This window comes from Aplidium turbinatum, chromosome 10 (genome assembly GCF_918807975.1).
Source record: "Aplidium turbinatum chromosome 10, kaAplTurb1.1, whole genome shotgun sequence".
NCBI lineage: Eukaryota > Metazoa > Chordata > Ascidiacea > Aplousobranchia > Polyclinidae > Aplidium > Aplidium turbinatum.
Window position 1 is genome coordinate 25624756 of NC_137481.1, and position 23112 is coordinate 25647867.

Sequence of the window (23112 nt, forward strand, 5' to 3'; positions counted from 1 at the left end):
CATCGGATCACAATTAGTGGAAAACGGGACCTATGAGACAGGCGACCGCAAGTCCTCCAAACTTTGTAAAGAAAGAAACGTCTGAGCTCTGAAAAATACCAACACCATACGAGGAAAGTATTTTCAGTGAATTCACACCGGTCGAGTTCACCGCTGCCCTTCACTCAACCAAAACTTGTGCCCCTGACAACATTTGGCCCGAACGTGTACTAATGCTGGCATCGCTATGAAATCTTCATTGTGCCGATTCCTCTTTATGCCAACTCAAAATCCCTAAAGTCTAGAGAGGAGCCAAAGTAGTCGCAATCATTAACCACATAAGCCACTCAGCCTCATTAGCCACAAGAGGTTCCAAATAGCTATCGATCTATGTCTTTTCTCTGCAGTCCTTTCTACCTCTTCGAACGTCTCATCTACACTCGAGTCGAACCAATTATAGATCCACTCTTGCCCAGGGAGCAAGCTGGTTTTCGACATGGAAAATCTAATGTAGACCAAGTCACTCTCATGACTCAAGACATTGAAGATTACTTTGAAGCAAAGAAGAAAGCTGGTGCTGTGTTTCTTGACCTCACAGCTGCATACGACACCGCATCAAGGCCTCACATCAAGGCATCAAGGCCTCACCTGCAAACTCCTCCGCCTGCTCCGGGACAGGCACATGGTCCGCATGATCATGGAGCTCGTTTACAACAGAAGCTTTACCCTCACCCCGGAAATGGTAAAGCAAGCAGGTTACAACGCCTTAAGAATGTTTTCTTCAGGAATCTGTCCTCGCTCCCCTTCTGTTTAACATCTGCACCCACGACCTGCCCAAACAAGGTGTCTGCAAAGTATGCTTATGGTTTAGTCATTGTACATCAGTCGAAACATGGGAAACATTATGTTAACACTTTCGGCATACAGCTAGTTCCAGTAATGGAGATTGAAGTTCAGCCAAATCAAAGCAGTGACTACAGCCTTCCATTTGAACAACTGGTTAACGAAACGTGAGCTCAAGATCAACACTGATGGAAAATCCTGCGTCTCTGCCCAAACCCCAAATATTTGTGAGTGGTCCTGGACTCACTTGCTCACTCGGCTCACTTGCCATCAACATTTGGAGTCATTATGAAGAAAGATATCATACACAGCTTTGTTCAGGCGACTGATCGGCTCTGGCTTGGGAGCCGGAGCTGACACCCTGCGCATGCCACCATTGCGCTGGTCTACACTCCTGCAGAATGCTGTGCATCTACCTGGAGTCGCAGTGTCCACTGCCATCAAATTGACACTGCCCTGAATGATGCCTTGCGTGTTGTGACTGGATGTTTACGTTCTACACCATCGGACAATCTCCTTGTCCTTGCAGGTATCCAATCAGCTGAGCTTCGTCGCAAAGAAATCATCCACTCAAGGCTCTACAAGTATGCAAGAAAGCTAAAATCGAGACACCCATTTGTACAGGCCGCACAACTCCTGATGAAAACCACTTAAGACGAATCCATCAGTGCGACTACCTGGGCGGACTACCAATAGAGCCTGGAGTGGAAGAACTCCTGGTATTTCCGACACCGCCCCCCCACCCAACTGGAATGCTTTTGCCAAGAAAGACTTTAGACCGGCCACTCAATTGCTTGCGCACACTATTCCGCTCCAACACACACAAATTGGTGATGGCTCCATCTTGTGTGTGGCAAGGAGGAGCATACCACAGATCACACCATCTGCAAACTGCGCCAAATAGTGTGTGTGGTTTGCGCGAACTGGATGACGAATCAATTCAGTGGCTGCTCGACACCTGCCCAAACATCTAGATCGAGTCGCCTCCTCTGCTCAAGGGCGGTAAGAGGCAGAGTCCCTTGACCCTTGGCGTGGTGAAGAAGAAAAAGGTTTACACACAGAAGAAGTTGTGTTTGATCCTGTCAGCATTGCTGATTTGTCGAGGCGCTTTGTTAATAAGGGAAATCTACTTTTGTTGATTACAACCATAACGTTGGCGTCACGCTAAGGAAGTCTTTTGTCTCATAAATTTGGTTTCTGTTTTTGCGGTAGTTAGTGCTTTTAGAACAATGCAGGTTGGCAGACACTTTCTTCATTTGTTGCTGCCGACATAGGCGTCATTTCAGGGGTGCTAAGGGTGCTTGAGCACCCCAAAATGAAAATCTGAGGTAGCAACATAAATGCGAGAGCACCCCTGGGCCCTGGTTTGCATACAAAATACACCGATTCAAATGGAAATTTGCATTGCTAAATAACGTTTTTTTTTCTTTCTTGAAAGTCGTTTCACGAAAGCGCAATATTTTCAGTGTTTTACATTAGTGTGTGGAACGCAGCGCCACACATATCAAGGGCAGACATGATTGTACTATTGCGTAACAATTACGCACAAACACGCGCACTGCGTCAAGAAGTGCCGTTCGAGAGAAAACAATTTGTCTGGCTCGAAGAAAATTGCTGTTTTCTACTCAAACGTCTACAAAAACATTCTGCAAACGGCATCAGATGCAATCGTTAGCCGTTCCCCTTCATCATACCGAATGGCAGACTTGCTACGAGAGCTGCTAGAGAATCCCACAATGAAAGAAGCCGATGTTACGAAAGTAAGCAAATTTTATGATGGTGACTGGCAACGCAAGGATTTGCTGCGTGAACGCCAACAGTAGTTCGCTTGTTGCAAACGTGACGGTGATGTTGTGACAGTGAATACGCTACGTCAGAAATTCATTGCACAGCCGTCAATGGTCGATATAATGCCAAATATATATGCAGCTTTGGTAACTTACATTGTTATGCCGACTTCTTCCTGTGAAGCCGAACTTTCCTTTTCGTTATTACGACGCTTGAAGATCTACCTTCGCAGCACTCAAACGCAACAACGACTGAACAATTTGGCCGTTATAGGTAGTCATCGCGAATTGGCAGAGAAATTAAACATGGAAGAACTTGTCACGGGAGTTTGTTTCCAAGACAACGACCCGCAGAAACAAATTTGGATGTGATTAATTTATAGCAAGCCGCATTATAAGGCAGACGTGAACAAATTAAAGTCGAATATATTTCAATATTCAATGTAAGATCACTTTCGCCTCGCATGTAGCCTAATACTTGTTTTCATTTCTATCTGATCGTTTGACACGCCGATGCAGTCTATTCGATTACACATACGACAAAATTATCTTCTTTTATATTGATTCGACGTTTCATGACGTAGGCTAAACATGGTTGAATTTACTATTAGATTGAGTCATTTGTTTTAACATTTTCCATCGGTCAGGTTTTCAATTGATTAGCCTATATTGACAATTTTCATAAGATAACTTAGAGCACCCCTAATTTCGATAATTTTTAAAAAAAATTACGCCAATGGCTGCCGATAAATTGATATTTTTATTTTGTTCAGATTCAAAGGTTCCACCTGCCACGTCAGCCTGTTTCAGGTGCACCCTGAAGATTCGGAACGGATAGACGCGGCAAAGTATCTGCCGTCGCCGGCCGACCCCAGTATATTGGTTCCGCAAATATTGCTAACAACTATTGATGTCCCCCCTTACGTTGAAACTGTTGGAGTGGGGACTTTCATTCAGGCAAGGTGAGGCCCAGGAATGTGTCTGAGATTCCCATATGAGGCCAGATAGTGTTCAATGCATACTTTTGTGGTTTAAAGCGGATACTTCACTATTTTTGTGATACCTGATTGAAGATGCATAACCTTTTCATTGCGCGGTGTGCATCAGACGTGCAGGGATTCAAGATTTGTAGGATAATGATCCGATGCTGTTTTTGTTTTTTGATATCCGGATCCGGCAGTTTCTAGATATCTTAGATCCGGATTCGAAACCAAAAATAGGATTCGGTTTATATCGTCACTTTTTATAATGGTCACATAGGTTTTATTTGTACATATATGGTTAAAAATCCCCTCTCTACCAAAATTGTGTTTTAAAACATTGAATTGCAAACTTATTTCACATAAATTTAACATGTGTCCTGCGTCGCATTCTTCGCTAAAACTTTTCAACGTTTGTGAAGTTGCTCAACATCTTTTAAGTCAGTAGGCCAAAAAAAAGACGAAACTGATGTTTATATTTAAACACCGAATCCCGACTACTATTAGTTGTAATGAAGAGGGTTCAATACCCGAAATCGCGATGATGATGATGATGATGATGTATGATGACTATCCACATCGAGTACTGATATACAACAGAAGAATTTCAAAGGTTTCAAAGGAAGAATTTCAAAGGTCCTGGCTTAACAGCCACTACCAATCATTTTCTTTTTCTGTTTGAATTTACATGTACTCTAAAAGGTCGTCGTTAATATTATAGTATTCACATTTTTCTCAAATTTATTGATGCTTTTGTGTCTGCTTAACGCGGATCCCCGATTGACTATACGTTGATACGGGTTTAAAGTAATCGCCCCCTTTTTTTTAATACTATTTGATTGGTTTCTAAAAACACGACGAAAGGTTGCACACATAGAATGTCAGTGCGTTTTGCGTTTTTGCGAGCGGATTGCCGAGTCATTTTGATATGCTTGCCACAGCCAGCATATTTTGAACTTATATCCCTCATGCAGGTTCTGTCGTAGCAAAAAGAAGAACCAGGGCGAGTCTGCCGCATCCGCTGTGAGTGACGTTCTCCCTTTCATCGAATACGAGGTTCAACGGAGGCTGTGCAACAAGATCAAGGTAGGATCTGCTTCGGGCTATGTTCATGCTTGTCATGACATGTTTTTGTTGTTGACTTCTTGCACACTCTTTAATTAAAACCCGTATCTTCTCGATGACTTTAAGTGCCTGTGATAGTCCTATGATCGAATGATGTAGCCAAAATGCAATATAGCAAAATTTTAAACGGAACTTCAACATCCAATAACAAGAAGCTCATAACCAGGGCGACCATCGATTCACAGTCAAAACTAAGGACGACGACTAAAACAACAGTTTTTGGTTTGCACATGGACACATGTGTCTACTACCATATTTTTTACCAAAAACAATATTTTCCAGCAATTCCTTGTTTTGGGAGATTATTCCTGTGGATCTCACGGCATTTGCTGTCTATGGTTACTTTTACTTGCTGAAGAGATTTAATCCTTTCTTTCCAGAGCTTGTTCTTTTCATATTTTCATAATAAAACCACACCATGATTGACATCAGGAAGATCAAGAACGTGTCGAGAAGCGCAACTTACGCAATCTTAGTTCTGAGAATAGAGTGCGATATATGCAAAATTGTTGCCAGATCCTTTTCGCTGTTCCAGACAAAGGGGTGTTTATAATCGCATTGCTCAAATGTAAACCAATGATTTTTAGTCAAACCCAGCCCAAAATTTACAAAGCTATGAAATTTAATCCAAAGTGATCTCTTATAAACTCATCAAACCATATGTAAGCTCAGTTATATGACATAAATGCAATGGTGTTGATGAACTAAGGCTACTTAACCCTTTGAAAATTACACTATACAGCAGAGCTACTCAACTGGCGGACCGCGGTCCGAATCCGGACCTTCTGGGCGTTGATGGTGGACCTCTGGCTTCTGAAAGAATAACCTCATTGCAACGTTTCAGGGCCTCATTAAACAGATTTCTATTGGGAGGAAGCAATTTTGTTTGTGATTATCTTAGTAGCTGGGGGGCTTTCGTCCCCCAGCACTTTGTCAACTATCCACATCGAGTAGCATTTTACCTAAAAAAAAGATGGCTCGGTACTGGTACTGATTAACTTTCGTGGTTGCGTTTGAAATAACTCATTCACCGGACCGTTAAAAATATTGAACTTGTCAAACTGGACCTTTGTTAATATTAGTTGAGTAACCCTGCTATACAGGCATTGCACCAAAATGTATTTCGTATAGCAGTGCTACTTTCAGATAAATGGATAAGTTTAGGCAGCGAAGGCATTTGTTAAATTTGTATTTAAGTTGACTAACTAACACGTTTTTCAATTCATTGTGTAGATCAGTTAATTTCAATGTAGATGTAAAATCAGTTATTTTCGTTACTTGAAAAGGGCCAACATGTGTATGGCCAAAAACGTTCGTAGTTTATAGTTTATGTTCAGTTTAATGTATTATGTTAAATGCCGTGTGGTTGCTTGGTTTTATCTGTCTATGGTTAAAAACTCTGGTCCTTCTAGGGATGTGCCGATTACAGAATTTTTGCCGATGCCGATTCCGATTCTTAAATATTTGCCGATTCCGATGCCGATTCTTTGGTTAAATGATTAACCCTATTTCCTGTGACGTATTTTGGCCAATTGACTTGCGGAGGGGGGGGTCGGTTCGACACTATCACTTTCAGCTCGTGTAACTCAAAAACTACGCAAAATAGATCAATCAAATTTTCACATGATGCAGATAATTTATCTGACAACATAGCATCGAAAATCTTTTGCAATTTGTTCAACAGCGTAACTTGAAAAATCAAATAATTTGATGGTTGGTCATATTTTTTTATTTGACTTGAGAAATCGTTTCTTAATTACTTTATAATTGAGTGTGACGGGATAATTCCATTGTGTTGGATTTTAATCTCTTACGCGTGGACGTCGTCCACGCTTCAATGAAATCGTAATTGGCGTCTGACTTGCGTTTGCTTGTTGTTTTGCCCGAGGCATTGCAAAAATCTTTCGCTTTGTCTCAACATTTGCAGAGAATGAGACAAAATCACGGCAAAATAAACTGTTTCAAGTCATTTTTGAGCCATATGTTATATATAGTCTACACATTTTCAAATGTACTGTCATCGCTTGATATTAAAACTAAATCAAGCAATGAGCTTTAGTAAACATTTTATTTGTAACAATTGTGTAACAACTGATTTGTAACAGTTCAGTTTTCTTTTCACACTCATACTGTCCAATTTGGTTATACATGATCAAGAAACACTTTGCAGTTTACAGCACATCCCAGGGAGCTATTTATTTGTTTTTAACATTGTTTCAACGTCTAGAGACGTTGAATCGATGTAAAAAGTATCTGATTTGCTTTCTAGCTAGTGATTTGCTTTCAAAACTGATTCCATACCTACCAACAATGATCACTTTGAATGAAATAATTTTGCAAACAATTTTGATAAAGTGAAGTGACAATAATCGTTTAGTCAAATCGTATTGGTAGGCTATAGAAGAGGTCGTTTGTACATTGCCAAAGGGAACTCCCGTTCTGCGTGACAAAGTCAAAGTCGTGGCATAACGATAGGAAAAATAAATACATTTAGCAAGATATCAAATCTTGGAAAAAAAAATCTTTTTTAGGCTGATTGTTATTATCATACAAAAAAATCACTAAAATTTTGACTTTTTTCTTCGGCAAAATTGAAGGCTTTTGATATTTTGAAAATGCACGTTTGTGTCTAAGCGATTGAAACGGCTTTTTTATGTTGTCAACCAGATTTGCAAGATAAGGATTTCTACATGTTTTTCTAACTTGTTGGACATGCATTTTGTGTCAAGCTATTTCTTAGGCATTAGAAGATTTCTTTCTTTTCAAATTTTGAAATAACATTTTAGATGCAGTTTGCGGTTGACGGCATTACTGCAAAAGCCATCTTTTGTAATTGATACATAACCAAAAACAAAAGGCGCATAAACTACTGCTGGCTGATAGACCACGTAACAATACATCATAATGATGTTTTTCCGAACCAAAGACCCAGAAAACCAATTTTGTTGTATATTAGTTCAGACGTTGAACCAATGACAAAAAGTGATCTGCTGATTTGAAACAAAGTGATTGCTGTTCCCAATGCGCAAACATTTTGATAAAAGTAATCAAGTTTTGGCCACAGCTTTCTGGTCCACTGAGGCTACTCTGGTCAATCGACTCACGTTGCAAATAACTTATCGACATTATTGGGTAGGCTCACACTAAAGTTGTTTTGTGTAAAGTCTTGCTTGTGAAAAAGTCGAAGTAAAAACACAAAAATGAAGTAAGTTATATTTACAAAGTAATATATTCTTGAATCAACCACAGTTTTAAAAAAAATAGTTTGAACAGGTTTCATGTAATAGAAACTACAATTGATATCATCGCGAAGGATCAAATAGCTGTGAAAATCACTTCAAGCAATTGTTTGTTATGATTTTCATTTTTCATCATGCAAACCAAGGTGAACCTCAATATCATATTTTTATGCCAAACGATAAAAATCGTTTTTATTTTTTTTTTAGTTACTTTTAGGAGACAAGAAAAACAATCCGCATAAAAAATAATTCAATTCAACATATTTCCCTTATTTTGTCAGATATGTATTTCGTGCAACAATTTTTTAGAAAAATTGCTGAGTATGGTATCGCGTTTTAGATGCAGTCAGAGAATGCAACTTCGCGGTTGATGGCGTTATTACAAAAGTCAATCTTTTGTCACGGAAATGTATTCGAAAACAAAAAGGCTCAAAAGCGGCTGACTGATAGGTTACGTTGCGATACGTTACAAAATCAAGGCATTGATTTCAGATTCTTTCAACCAAGCAAACAACTTTGCTCCAAATGACATAAACATCCAAATTTATTGAGAAAATGATATATGGCTATACCTTTTTGAGGTAAGCTTTTGTGAAAATAAGCTTTTGAAGATCAACATTTGAAAACAAAGTTTGAAATTATTGAGTTGGTCCTAATAGTGTTTCTGCTGAGATATATCAAAACTTTTCAATCCTCGTAGAGAAAAAATAATTTTGTAATCTCTCAAGCAACTGCAAAATTACCATTTAGGTAAAGATTCATTGCTGACAATACAGTATGTGCAATGTTTGTCAAAGCACAACAATTTCGCTGCGCGTGTTTTTCCACAAAAGCAGAGCAGTTTAGATAGACGATGTCAAGTTCTTTTCAGTATCCTTCAATCTCTCGTTTTTATAAAAACGTTTTAACAACATCCATAAATATTTATGTGAATATAAGTGTACCGGTACATGCAGAAGTTTATTGGCGGGTCAAAAACTCACTCCTTGTTGCTTTCCGACAAGAAATCAACAAAAAACTTCCCACATCAGTTTGTTTGTTTTGTGAGATAGACTGAGTTTTGTCAAGAAATTTTCGTACGGCTTCTTGTTATAAGTTAGAAACAAAATGTATTGGCCATAGAAAACTATGTAAAATTACATCTTTTTCAGCATGGCTTATCGTATACTTACTCTCTGATATAATTTCAAAGAAACCCAGATGTAATTAAAAGATTAATCAAAGCAACTCAAAACTCGAGTTTGCAAACAAAAGGCAGAATCATTATGGTCGAATGCTTTACAACAAAGCCAACTCACGAGATATCTGCGTCGCAGTTCCACGCACGACGGAGCTCAGTAATCCTATTAATCCGTATAATTAGAAAACAAAAGGACTAGCTAGTAGCAGGCTAAAATATCCGAGTATGTTATGAAAATCATGTTATATCTCTAAAACTATAGACAAAAGCAATGCCATTTAAAGCGGAATAAATACTTGAATAATTTTTAGGAAAAGTCAAAAAATTTCAAAGGTGTGGATTGCGTAGTTCTTTAGTGATATTGCTTTGAAAAGCGCCAAGTCCCACCCGACCCCCCCCCCACAGGACAAAGGGTTAAAGCTGCTTTTAGTTGGCGCTTTACAAGTGGTTGCGATTTTGTTACAAGTTGCTGCCTTTGAAGTGTCTAAAAGCGTTCACTTTGTCGCCTGCTCCAGACAGCGTGATTTTTTACGGTAGTTGTTTACTTCTTGTGCGCTACAAAGTGGTGATAGACACGCGTTTTATTTGTCGCGAAAATCAGTGAAAAGAGAAAAATCGCCATTGCTCACAGAGTGCAAAATAAACGTAGCTTAAAGCTCGCAGAATTCAAGAATCAAGAAGGTGCCAGAAACAAGAAGAGAAAAAGACTAGAGTGTAAAAGAAAATGAACGCAGCGGTATTGAATAAACAAAAACCTTTAAAAAAGTAACACACCAGCCTTGCATTCAAAGTGCATCAATAGGCGAAAAAAGAAAAACATCTTGTGAAGAAATTACTATTGTTTTCGAACGCAGAGTTGCAGACAATCTTGTTGCTTAGCAAACACGTGAAGATTACCGGGTAGCTGGTTTGGTTACGTTTGCGCAATCACACGATTGTTTGTTGAACGCATTAAGCGTAATAGGCCTATACTTGGAGTTCACTTCTCTCTGCTTAGTAAATTAACATTAAGCAACTTTCAGTGACTACGAATTTTACAACGATTAAACAATAATTACAAAGAACATTTCCGCTTTTTAATCTTCAAAATTAAAGGCACGTAAATTAAAATGCAATAACATCAACTAAAAATGTCTGCATTAAGGTATATTCTACAGATCAAAGAAAACTCCCTAATTTTGCCGACTAGAGCTGGGACAGCATTTGGCTGTAACATTGTCCGTTTCATGGGTTGAACAAACAATCGAGTGATTATTGCGCAAACGAGGTAATCTTTTTTCACGTGTTTACTAAGTGACAAGATTAATTCACTGCAATTCAGCGTCTGAAAAGATATAACTTGCAACTTCACACGTTGTTTTCCATTGACGCCCTTTGTTTTTTTCTAAAAGCGTTTTGAATCTTTCAGACAGTTGCTCTCATTTTCTTTGCAGTTTATACTCCCTCGCTTTTTCTCTTCTTGCTTTTAGCGCCTCGCATACTGCAAGCTAATAACTTACGTAATAATCCATTTCTCCTTCTTCTAACCGTTGTGTATTCATTCAACTTTTATATTTTATTTGGTCTGATTTTTTCTTTGAACGTTTTTCGTGATTTCAAAGAAAGAAAGTATTTTGATCTCGTGCCTACTAAACAAGAGTTTACAAAATGGCGGACAATCGTCATAATTTAGACTACCGCTCTCCAAATGCTAGTTGATGCTGATGCGGTTTACTTTGATCGGTATTTCCACGCGCTCGCGCTACTTTTGATGAGGAAACTTTGATAAAGAATCGGAAAGAATCGGTAATTTTTTCCGATGCCGATTCCGATGCCGATTAATCGTCACATCCTTAGTCCTTCCCCAACCTTTTTCTAGACCCGCTACTGCATTGTTGGCATAGCCTATTAACTTTTTTTTTTTCTAGACAATCATAAGAGTTGTTTACTCTTTGCTGAAATGATGATTGTAATTTTTTCTTTACTTTGAAAGAGTTTGTCGCCCTAAACGTTTTCTGGTCCTGGTTTGCAGGCCACTGGTGGATTTGGAGGGGAAGGTAGTGCTCACACGGCCCTGTACTGCAGGTCGTTGCAACAGATGAGATTGATTAACCAATCAGAAGGCAAGATTTAAATCAGCTGATTGCAGATGTGACTCATTAACAACATTATCACATGGTGTTATTGTGAGTTCGCACATTTCAATTCAACAATTCGCACTATTTTGACACTTCGTCAATCAGACCCACTAAATTTTTCAAGGGTTGTGTGAAGTGACCAAGTGAAGGTTGTGTGTCTATCTGATAACATAGCACAGACCTTTACGTAATCTATCCAGGAAAGCAAATACAGCAAGTTTGCAGCATCGTGTTTGTATCATCGCTTTTGCTGTTATCCAGTAAGTGACCACAAAATTTATAAATTTTCTTGTGATGGCCAGATGGTGATCCATTCCATCTCTTGATTGGAGGTTATGTCGTGGCTGTGGATGATGTTCCCATGTTTTTATTGCAGATCCGAGGCATGAACGCCTTGTTCAGGTACAGCAGTCAGATCACCATCGGCGAGAACCTTATTGTCGGTGTTGCCAGTGGGACAGCAGTTTGTTTGGCAGCCCTCCCCAAGCCGTTACTCAACCTAGGTGAGGTATGGTTGTCGATAGAAAGTCTGTTTGAGATTCATTGAAAATGGACCAACATTGTGACACTTGGCTTTGTTGAAGCAAGGTGTATTGAAATTGTTATCCGAAAGCAGAGTTGGATCAATTACATTGTTTTCAGTTCTATTACACAACAATTGAATATGCGCATTCAAAATTATTTCTGGCCCCAAAGTAGGCCATTTTTATCGTGGGAAAAAAGGTTGCATATAGGCTGGCCTATTATAAACATCTCACCGTCAGGGACTTTCATCTGAAGTAGATTTTTACATGCAGCCTTTTCACACGAAACTAATATAAGCTTACAGAAATATTCATGCACTATGCAAAAGAGCAAAAAGCTTGTGAAAGTTTCGAAATGGATTTTAAATGGATATGGCTATATTTATTTTATTTGTTAATTTGGCCAGGTCAATACAAAATTCGAAAATAAAACTTCGTGAATGAACTTTTCAATCTTGTTTTGAATTTATCAATGACCCAAATGAATGTGTACTGCTATCAAAGCAGTAGAGAGTAGGCTAGGCTACCGCATTAAATTGATAAATTCAAGTGTATAGTAAAGCTTTCGCTACACAAATGTGGCTTCGTCAATGACGGAATAAATCTATCATATCAAAGAAGGTTTGAAGTTCTACCTTTGTAAGAATGAATGATACGTACGTGTAGGCTACTTAAGGCATACTTGTGTGGCAAAACCTGTACAATACCCTTGGATTAATTTAATGTGGTAGCCTATTCTTTATTTCTTCAGCGCAGAATATTTGTATTTTCGGTGCGCTTTTACGCATGCGCGTAGTCATGCGCAAAAATTGAAATAATCACTTTTCCGGGATTTGCAACCAATTAAGACCAGAAAAACTGTTTACGGCTGTCTTGCAACATTATTAACGTATATTAGTACAGTAGTAAACAATATTTGAACTTTAAATGTCATAAACAAAAAAGCGACGTCAATGCAATACAAGGCAATTTTGCGCGAAAAGTAATTTTCAGGATGGGGAGAGGGGTTTTGGACGGAAATTTCCATTTTTTTCTAGAGGTTTTAGAATGTCCTGTTGTGTCTTAAAATCAGGGCTAAAGTTGAAATTAAAATTAACCCCCCCCCCCTCCTACCATTACAACTCTAAGCGTACTACTATACACGTAGCCTGTCGGAAACAAAATAAAAAAGCAAACACACTTAGGCTATTCGATGTAATGAGTGCGACTGCTTTCTGCTACAAAGCAAGTTCAGCGGGAGATCAATGTTTGTTAGTGCTGGTCTCAAGGCGGTTTCAATGTGGCTTAGGCTGAAACAGTGTTTTGATTGCAACAACGTTGAAAACGCTGACTCGCACAGATACGTCGATACAAACGGCAAAAGTGAGGCAACTGCAGGGACGGATCCAGCAAGTAGCTTTAGGGGATTTCAACAAAACACATGATGTGTGGGACTGTGGGTTCACGTTAATCTGACCAAGCAAAACACGGTAAATACACTTTTCTGTGTTTTAGAGAGGTGATCGCCCCAATTCCCACTCCCCTGGATCAGCCACTGGAATACATATAGGTCAGAAAATGGTGGATATTCCGCTCTAACATTAAGCCAAAAAGTGTGAAGCTTTTTTCCAGAAATTCAAACCGCAGCTTAGAGTCAGAGATAGATCAGGAAGTTCTTTCTGAAATGAGAGAGAGAGGTGCTTGGTGCTTAGTTTTTGCATTGTGAATGAGTTTTGGATCCAATCTAATTTTGCATTGACCAATTTTGAAAAAAAAAACTTCTGAAACGGTTTTAACAGATTTGGAAAATGGTCGATAACCAGATAGTCTTAATAACATTTACATGCATTTACCGATGGGTGTCGAGGCCAAAACCACAATGGTGCTATATCTGCTTTTTTAGTATTAAACGGTAGATTGTACTCGATAACCGTCAGGTACTTGAAAGAGGAAAAAATTAATTTGTCAAAATACTTGACTCGTTGTTCTGCGTAATCTTTACATTATCATTTTGTCTGTGAGCAGGTAAAGCAGTTCTCGAATGTTTAGGCTATCTTTCTGTGTTATACTGTATGTTCTGTAGCATTTCGTATTAGCTTCTTTTAAAAGCTTGACATTTGGGCTAGGTGCATAGCCGAAAACGTTTGCTATTTGGTTTTTATCATATTAAATGCCGTGTGTATTGTTGCTAAGTTTTGTCTGTTTATGGCTTAAACAGATGTCGACAAGCCATGGAGTATCCAGGAAAAGTTGTGCTCAGAATTCAATAAAAAGTGCAAAAAAAGATTCCTTCTTCATGACAACGGCGATGTGGTAAGCAGAGTGTCCATGGTTTCTAGTGATGCACCATACGCAAGATGTTACGGCCAGAGAATGTCAGCTTCCGACCTTTGTTAAAACCTGCCTCATATAATTAATGTTTTAACCAAGCAGTTGTTGGCAGCAGGGGATATCTAAAGTAGGGCTACAAAGGCTTTTATTACATCTGACAATAGGAAGGCTTCTGTTTATCCTAAATAGTCTCTGTTTATCGTAAAATGACAATGGGAACCGGTAGTAGTTTAAGACCCTTCAATGCCCAGATTAAGAAAATGTTTTAACACATCTAGTTTATGCTCTTAGGTGCTTTGCAATGGATCCAAAAATCAAAATATCCTTTTCAATTTTACAATTTCCAAGTAATGACGTCACACTGGCCTGTTGCCATAATCATATATGACAGCATTGGAAGGATATGGCAACTTTTAGTAATTGGTTTAGCAGGTTGACATCTTGTTTTTAATTGTGCCTAATCAAGAAGATATCTTCAAAATATGTTTACCGCCAGACTAGTACCCTACTGCATTATCATGTAATTCATCGACTGTGGGTGCTTTTGCCATCTTGAAAACTGAGAAGAATAAACTGATTTTTTTGTCTTACAAACCATTTTTTAATTACTGCTCTGAACTCCAAAAGTGAAAACAAAGCTGAAGTTGAAGGACGTACTGGATGGTTGGCCTGTCATGGGCTTCGTACTGGATGGTTGGCCTGTCATGGGCTTCGTACTGGATGGTGGGCCTGTCATGGGCTTCGTACTGGATGGTGGGCCTGTCATGGGCTTGGTACTGGATGGTTGGCCTGTCATGGGCTTGGTACTGGATGGTTGGCCTGTCATGGGCTTCGTACTGGATGGTTGGCCTGTCATGGGCTTCGTACTGGATGGTTGGCCTGTCATGTGCTTCGTACTGGATGGTTGGCCTGTCATGGGCTTGGTACTGGATGGTTGGCCTGTCATCGGCTTCGTACTGGATGGTTGGCCTGTCATGGGCTTCGTACTGGATGGTTGGCCTGTCATGGGCTTCGTACTGGATGGTGGGCCTGTCATGGGCTTCGTACTGGATGGTGGGCCTGTCATGGGCTTGGTACTGGATGGTTGGCCTGTCATGGGCTTCGTACTGGATGGTTGGCCTGTCATGGGCTTCGTACTGGATGGTTGGCCTGTCATGGGCTTCGTACTGGATGGTTGGCCTGTCATGTGCTTCGTACTGGATGGTTGGCCTGTCATGGGCTTCGTACTGGATGGTGGGCCTGTCATGGGCTTCGTACTGGATGGTGGGCCTGTCATGGGCTTGGTACTCGATGGTGGGCCTGTCATGGGCTTCGTACTGGATGGTTGGCCTGTCATGGGCTTCGTACTGGATGGTTGGCCTGTCATGGGCTTCGTACTGGATGGTTGGCCTGTCATGTGCTTCGTACTGGATGGTAGGCCTGTCATGGGCTTCGTACTGGATGGTTGGCCTGTCATCGGCTTCGTACTGGATGGTAGGCCTGTCATCGGCTTCGTACTAGATGGTTGGCCTGTCATGGGCTTCGTACTGGATGGTTGGCCTGTCATGGGCTTCGTACTGGATGGTGGGCCTGTCATCGGCTTCGTACTGGATGGTGGGCCTGTCATGGGCTTCGTACTGGATGGTTGGCCTGTCATGGGCTTGGTACTGGATGGTTGGCCTGTCATGGGCTTCGTACTAGATGATTGGCCTGTCATCGGCTTCGTATTGGATGGTTGGCCTGTCATGGGCTTCGTACTGGATGGTTGGCCTGTCATGGGCTTGGTACTGGATGGTTGGCCTGCCATGGGCTTCGTACTGGATGATTGGCCTGTCATGGGCTTCGTACTGGATGGTGGGCCTGTCATGGGCTTCGTACTGGATGGTTGGCCTGTCATGGGCTTCGTACTGGATGGTTGGCCTGTCATGGGCTTCGTACTGGATGGTGGGCCTGTCATGGGCTTCGTACTAGATGGTTGGCCTGTCATGGGCTTCGTACTGGATGGTTGGCCTGTCATGGGCTTCGTACTGGATGGTGGGCCTGTCATCGGCTTCGTACTGGATGGTGGGCCTGTCATGGGCTTCGTACTGGATGGTTGGCCTGTCATGGGCTTGGTACTGGATGGTTGGCCTGTCATGGGCTTCGTACTAGATGGTTGGCCTGTCATCGGCTTCGTATTGGATGGTTGGCCTGTCATGGGCTTCGTACTGGATGGTTGGCCTGTCATCGACTTGGTACTGGATGGTGGGCCTGTCATCGGCTTCGTACTGGATGGTGGGCCTGTCATCTGCATCGTACTGGATGGTGGGCCTGTCATCGGCTTCGTACTGGATGGTGGGCCTGTCATCTGCTTCGTACTGGATGGTGGGCCTGTCATCGGCTTCATACTGGATGATGGGTCTGGCATCGGCTTTGTACTGGATGGTGGGCCTGTCATCGGCTTGGTACTGGATGGTGGGCCTGTCATGGGCTTCGTACTGGATGGTGGGCCTGTCATCGGCTTCGTACTGGATGGTGGGCCTGTCATGGGCTTCGTACTGGATGGTTGGCCTGTCATGGGCTTGGTACTGGATGGTTGGCCTGTCATGGGCTTCGTACTAGATGGTTGGCCTGTCATCGGCTTCGTATTGGATGGTTGGCCTGTCATGGGCTTCGTACTGGATGGTTGGCCTGTCATCGACTTGGTACTGGATGGTGGGCCTGTCATCGGCTTCGTACTGGATGGTGGGCCTGTCATCTGCATCGTACTGGATGGTGGGCCTGTCATCGGCTTCGTACTGGATGGTGGGCCTGTCATCTGCTTCGTACTGGATGGTGGGCCTGTCATCGGCTTCATACTGGATGATGGGTCTGGCATCGGCTTTGTACTGGATGGTGGGCCTGTCATCGGCTTGGTACTGGATGGTGGGCCTGTCATGGGCTTCGTACTGGATGGTGGGCCTGTCATGGGCTTCGTACTGGATGGTGGGCCTATCATCGACTTGGTACTGGATGGTGGGCCTGTCATCAGCCTCGTGTTGGATGGTAGGCCTGCCATGTGCTTCGTACTGGATGATTGGCCTGTCATCGGCTTCGTACTGGATGGTGGGCCTGTCATTGGCTTCGTACTGGATGGTGGGCCTGTCATCGGCTTATTACTGGATGGTGGGCCTGTCATGGGCTTCGTACTGGATGGTTGGCCTGTCATGGACTTAGTACTGGATGGTGGGCCTGTCATCTGCTTCGTACTGGATGGTGGGCCTGTCATCGGCTTGGTACTGGATGGTGGGCCTGTCATCTGCTTCGTACTGGATGGTGGGCCTGTCATCAGCTTGGTACTGGATGGTGAGCCTGTCATCAGCCTCGTGTTGGATGGTGGGCCTGTCATGTGCTTCGTACTGGATGGTGGCCATTGGTGGGCCTGTCATCAGCTTCGTGTTGGACGTTCATTTCTCACCTATTGATACAGCAAATCGATATGTAACTATAATTAGATTCTTTGCAGAAGAAAGATAACGAAGAGAAGTTCACTGGCTCTGAGTTGTCATCCCGCGATAGTTTTGTTCCTGACAAAAAGTCAATCTTTGTTGAGGTAAATTCGTTTGTCTTGTTCGAGCTTGTTGAACAGATGGAAGGTAAAGATAGATTGAATTTGATACGATTCAACCCTTCAAACTTTTTGTATTCATGTTCAGTTCAATTGAGCTTCAATCTGATCGTTTAAATTAGATAACACGCAACAAAAACCACGAACCGTAAACCTACAATTGTTTGTTTAGCGTGGGAGTTTTACGTTTGATGCGTAGAGCTTCATTGATTTTTCCTCTGAATATGATTTTAAAGTAATCAATTGAAACGTTATTGTGGATGAGACAATGTTGACTTTGATCACATTTTTGTTTGGCAAAGTGAAATTAACATTCTCTAATGCTTAAGTTTTTCAAGCTTTTTTTCATTCTCTAATGCTTAAGTTCTACGACTTAAGTTTTTCAAGCTGATATCTTTATCTTACCAGATGGAGAGCATGTCTGATGAACCAGAGGATGTTGCCATCATGCTCATGGATGTACTTCCTCCTGACTCTTGCAATCACACCAACTTGGATCTGTGCCCTGGTATGGAAGGAGAGTTTTCTTTGTTGCAGGTGGCTTGCATTAATTTAGTGATATCAGCTTAAAACATGGTTGATAAGTCCTTGATAGAGAGATTGCATTCATGATCATCATGTTCCGCCTCCGAGCCGAAGGTTGGTTGTCAATTGTTTCCACACGTCATGTTCTTCGGCTACTCTCCTTGCTTCTCCGATGTTTGACAAGTCAGCCCACTCCTCAATTTCATCTCCCTTGTTCTGCACCTCTTTCCTTCCACCACACCTTCAATAACCAATTGATGTAGTTGTCCTGCCGATTCTCTCAAAGTATGTCTCCCGAGTTTTATCTTTTTTTTTTTTTTTAAATCGTTTGCTTATCTACTGTATCTTGCACTCCAACTCTTTTCCTAATTGCTTCGTTTGTAATGTTTTTTTTGTATGATAATTTTGATATTCTTCTGTAGCACTACAGTTAACATGCATTTTTTTGTGAATTTCTCTGCTGTAGGTCCAACTTTTACTTCCATATGTCATAACTGGTTTGGTGTAACAAGATAATAGTCTCTGTTTTAACTGCAAGTCTATAATATATATCTCTTCTTAAAAATTCCTTGCATTTCCAAAATGACCTTTTTGCGTAGTCGATTCTTGTTTTTAGATCATTGGTACCTTTTCCATCTTGTGTAATGAACGACCTTGGTTGTATGTAGGCGGTGATCTTTTCCAATTGTTCTCCTTCTAGCTTAAATTGTCATTTTCATTGTTTTTTAAAATTTACTTTCATTCATAGTTCTTGCTGATTTCGTTTCAATTACGTTGCGGACACGAAGCTCCATCTATCCCTCTGACTAGAAACGTCACTTCTTGATCCAACTAAAATTTTCAACTTTAGTGCGAGGTTCTTTATCCAGACTTTCCGTTGTTTCAAAATCAACTTTAAAGCCACTGTAGCCTGAAATACGCAACTTGTGTAAATCACGTCAGATATAAACTGACCCTTCCAATGTGTTGGATGCGTGAGAGTCGGCTCAATTTTATATTTCTCAATTTTCATTTAGATGATTCGTGATTGTTAGCTCATAAACGGCAAAAACGAAAAGTGATACCCCCAGACACATGCTTCAATGTTTCATCAATATAACTAATAACAGATTTATTTATTAACTTGATTCTATTTGAATAAAGACCTTTTGATGATCCTAATTAGGTGAAACAGGCTGTTAAGGTGTTTAGTGAGTAGTAACTGAATTTGATGTAACTATCAATAACCTAAATATTTGGCAAGAGTACTCTTGTTATCCGGAATGATCTCTGAAGCTATCATGTCAAATACCTTCCAGGCTGGCAGTGTGCTTCTCAACGGTGTCCGACGTTTTCTTCGTAAACAGTTTTTCGTAAAAAAATTGTTCGTAAAATTAATTCTTCGTAAAGTAATTCTTCGGGCATGCAATTGACCGTAATACTAATTGTACGTAAACAAATGTTCATAAAAGTTAGGCTACAGCTTTAAAAAAAAAACAGTTACAATTGTTTACGAACAATCAATTAGGGTAGCCTATATGCTAGAGATGTGCTAATTGTGCTTAAACACATTCTCCCATGTTTAAACACATAATTGTGCCACTGAAAGAAATCTGCAGCTTCTTGCCCGTTCAAAGCTCCGGTATGCTGACGACACCTTCAAGACAGTGCCTTCACTGTTTACACAATACACGGACACACTTCAGTGCCTCAGGTGTATGCCCTGCTGGGGGACAAAAGGAGAGGGACATACATTCATGGAGTTGTTACCTGCTGTTCCAGAGACAATCATGACTGACTTTGAGATGGCCATGGTCAATGCAGTAAGCAGAGAGTACCCCACTTTCAACTCACCGTGGCTGTTTCTTCCATTTGTGCCAGTGCATTTGGAGAAAAACGATAGGAATGTATTACCAGATGTTGCTCAGCCAGTAATTGACTACTTTGAAGACACTTGGGTTGGGCGCCCAGATCGTCGTCAAGGGCGCCGTCCTCTAATGTTTGCAATTCAAATGTGGAACTGCTATGATGGCGTCCCCAGTGGCCTTACCAAAACTAATAATAGCATTGAAAGATGGCACAGAGCGGAATGGCCCGTTTCGGTGAGTCCGATCCCTTAACGGGGGATTTTTTCAATTTTTTTTTTAAAATTATTGGGTACCGTAGCCTAATTATCATTGCCGTTTTAGGGTTAGAGGTTAGGAACTCACCGAATCGGACTCACCGAATACTAGCAGACCCGGCACAGAGGGTTCATGTTCCAGGTATCTACAAATCATCCAGATATTTGGAAGTTCATATCTGCAATCAAGCGAGAGCAAAACCTAAATGAGGTTCGCATTGAACAGTATGTCAGTGGCCAGGCAGGACCCCCTCCAAAGAAGAAGTACAAGGACAGTGCAGAAAGACCAACTAGAGTCGTCCGAACCTGGCGTCAAGACTTTCAAGATGATAAATTTGTGATTACTTGCGTGGAATTGCACACAATACTTCATACTAAACTTGGCTCGTGAACAATTTGTACGAAGTTACTTAAAGTAGTATTGGTAGTGTGAGCAAAGAATTGCTAAACACAGACAATTGTTGTATTCCAATAAATAACAAAAAATGCGCTTTTTCATTGTGCTTATTTGTTTATGTCGTCGTAACTTCGTTATTCTGGAAAATTTGCATTATGCACCTTCATCGGAAATTGCAAGACAAACCTTGCTGTTGCGAAAAATTGTTCACGAACAATTGACCTATCACCTGTTTACGAACAATTCACCTATACGAAGAATTGATGTATACGAAGAATTGCTTTATGAAGAGTTGCTTGTACGAACAATTGTTTACGAACAATTGTTTTATGAACAACTGTTTACGAACAATTCACCTATAACCCTTCTCAACATTGGAGCTTAATGGTTGTCATCTGCCTTGCTATACGTTGCCATGGTGATGGTCAGGCATGTCTAACTGTTTCTTTTCAGTCGTTCTCAACGTTGTGGAGGGTGAGATACGATGGAGATGCAAGCGATGAGGAACTCAACAAAGGCATCTCGTCTTCCTTCATTCACTCTCTTTGCTCCCTATATTTCCGCATGAAGAATATCAGTCCATCTTGCGTCTTTACCGCTCTTAACTTCCACCTCTGCATACCAGACGACGATGAGCTGCAGGTTTGTGACGTTACATGTAGCGACTTGTTGCGCATCCAGTTGATGCTATGTTTGGTAGAAATGGTGGACATCACAGTCTTCTTCCAAAGTTCGATGCGGGTTTGATGCTTGTTTTGTTCTTTGCTGCTTCTACAGGGCGGCCCAGCGAAGTGTGGACAAATAAAAGTTAGGTGTTTTCAGTTATTAAGGCCAATAAAAACACCTTATAAAAGAAATGTATTGTCTTAAATAACATCCAAGAATTATTTAACATATCCACCTTTCTCCTTGACCTGGCGGAGACAAGGGATCACACGAGGCACGCACAGTTTCAGCGTCAATTTCTGCCTAAGATTTGGTCAGTTTTTGCTTCAGAACCTCAACACTTGAGTGGAATACAGCGCAGAACTTCTACTCTAAGATAGATCACATACCAAAGTCCATTGGATTTAAATCAAGAGATGGAGGTCATAGTTCTTTGGGCGAAAACGACTTGTAATTGTTTTTGCACCAGTTCTGGATCAATTTTTCTGTACTAGGGGTTGCTTTATCCTGCTGAAGTGTAATTTCTTTATTTCCAGTGACTTCTCACCCAAGAAACAACTTCATCCTTTAACATCTAAAATAAACATGTTGATTGATTTTGACACCAACCTTGATGAAAATCAAAGAGGTTTTGAGACCTGTGGACGTAACCCCTGCCCACACTATTACCGAAGCTGGTTTTTGCCTCCTGAACAAAGTTCGACGTTTAACAGGCTCTTAATTTTTAGATTTAATCCAAATCCGACCATTTTGACTGTTGTGTATAGTTTGAACGGCGAATAATTTCTCATCAGTCCAGAGAACTTGTGACTGCATGCCATCAAGGAGCTTATTTAGAAGAATCTTTGATCGTTCGAACCTCTTCTTTGTGGCATCAGAAAGAAGTTGTCGTTTGATAATTTTGTACCTTAAGGCTTGACCTTAAGATTCCTTACCAGCACCCCCTGGACGGTTGAATGGCTCACATGCGCCTCTTTAGCAAGTTTCATGGTGCTTCTCCCAGGATTCCGTTGCAGCTTTTCTCTAATGTTCATAATCAGTTTTCTGGTTAACACGGACCTCTCTAGGTTGCTCCTGACCTTTGTAAAGCAGCTACCAGTCTCTTTGAACCTTTTTACTGCCTTGTGTACCCCAGAACGACTCACAATTTCTTCCAAAATCTTAACAGGTGATATTCCTTTATTACAGTGCGTTTCATTGAGCTTCTTTAAAGTCTCCGCCATGGGTGTAACTTTAATTTTCCAGAAAATTTATAGAATATTAGTATTTATAGAATATTAGTAATCTAGGATAATTGTTCTGTGATAAATACAAATAATTTAGTAGTCGGGAAATGTGTTTAAATTTAATATGAAATTTAGTCCATACTTCACTGGGCCACCCTGTATTACTCTTACATTACATGGCTTCTGGCGGTGGTTTCTAGAAGCGAAAGATACGAAACTACGTTCAAAGCGTACGACGCTTCTTCTAGAAGTGTTGCCAGATTTTTTAAAATTTCTATTCCGATTGGTATTTTAATCACGTGGCCCCAAGGAAGATGAACGCTTTTCTGTTATGTCTGTTGTTAAGTCTGATAGTCTGTTGTCTGTTAATCTGTTGTCTGTTATGTTGTCTGTCTGTTATGTTGTCTGTTAAGTCTGTTGTTAAGTCTGATATGCTCAAATGGTGTTTGGGTACTGAACCTATAGAAGCTACAAAATGGTGATCACAATTTTACATAATATTTCATGAGCACATTCAACATACCAGAGTCTCTCTCAACTTTGATTGC

General features: G+C 40.9%; 1 protein-coding gene across 2 annotated transcripts in view; it reads left to right on the plus strand.

Annotated features, from left to right (window-relative positions):
* Window positions 1–23112, plus strand: part of LOC145778016 (C2 domain-containing protein 5-like) — a 62176-nt gene that overhangs the window by 36897 nt on the left and 2167 nt on the right. For both annotated transcript variants that reach the window (XM_082589400.1, XM_082589402.1), the window contains 7 exons: window positions 3383–3571; window positions 4564–4675; window positions 11627–11753; window positions 13972–14066; window positions 17548–17634; window positions 18058–18186; window positions 21126–21314. In XM_082589400.1, the coding sequence (XP_082445526.1) occupies window positions 3383–3571; window positions 4564–4675; window positions 11627–11753; window positions 13972–14066; window positions 17548–17634; window positions 18058–18186; window positions 21126–21314 (928 nt within the window). The remainder of the gene's footprint in view (window positions 1–3382; window positions 3572–4563; window positions 4676–11626; window positions 11754–13971; window positions 14067–17547; window positions 17635–18057; window positions 18187–21125; window positions 21315–23112) is intronic.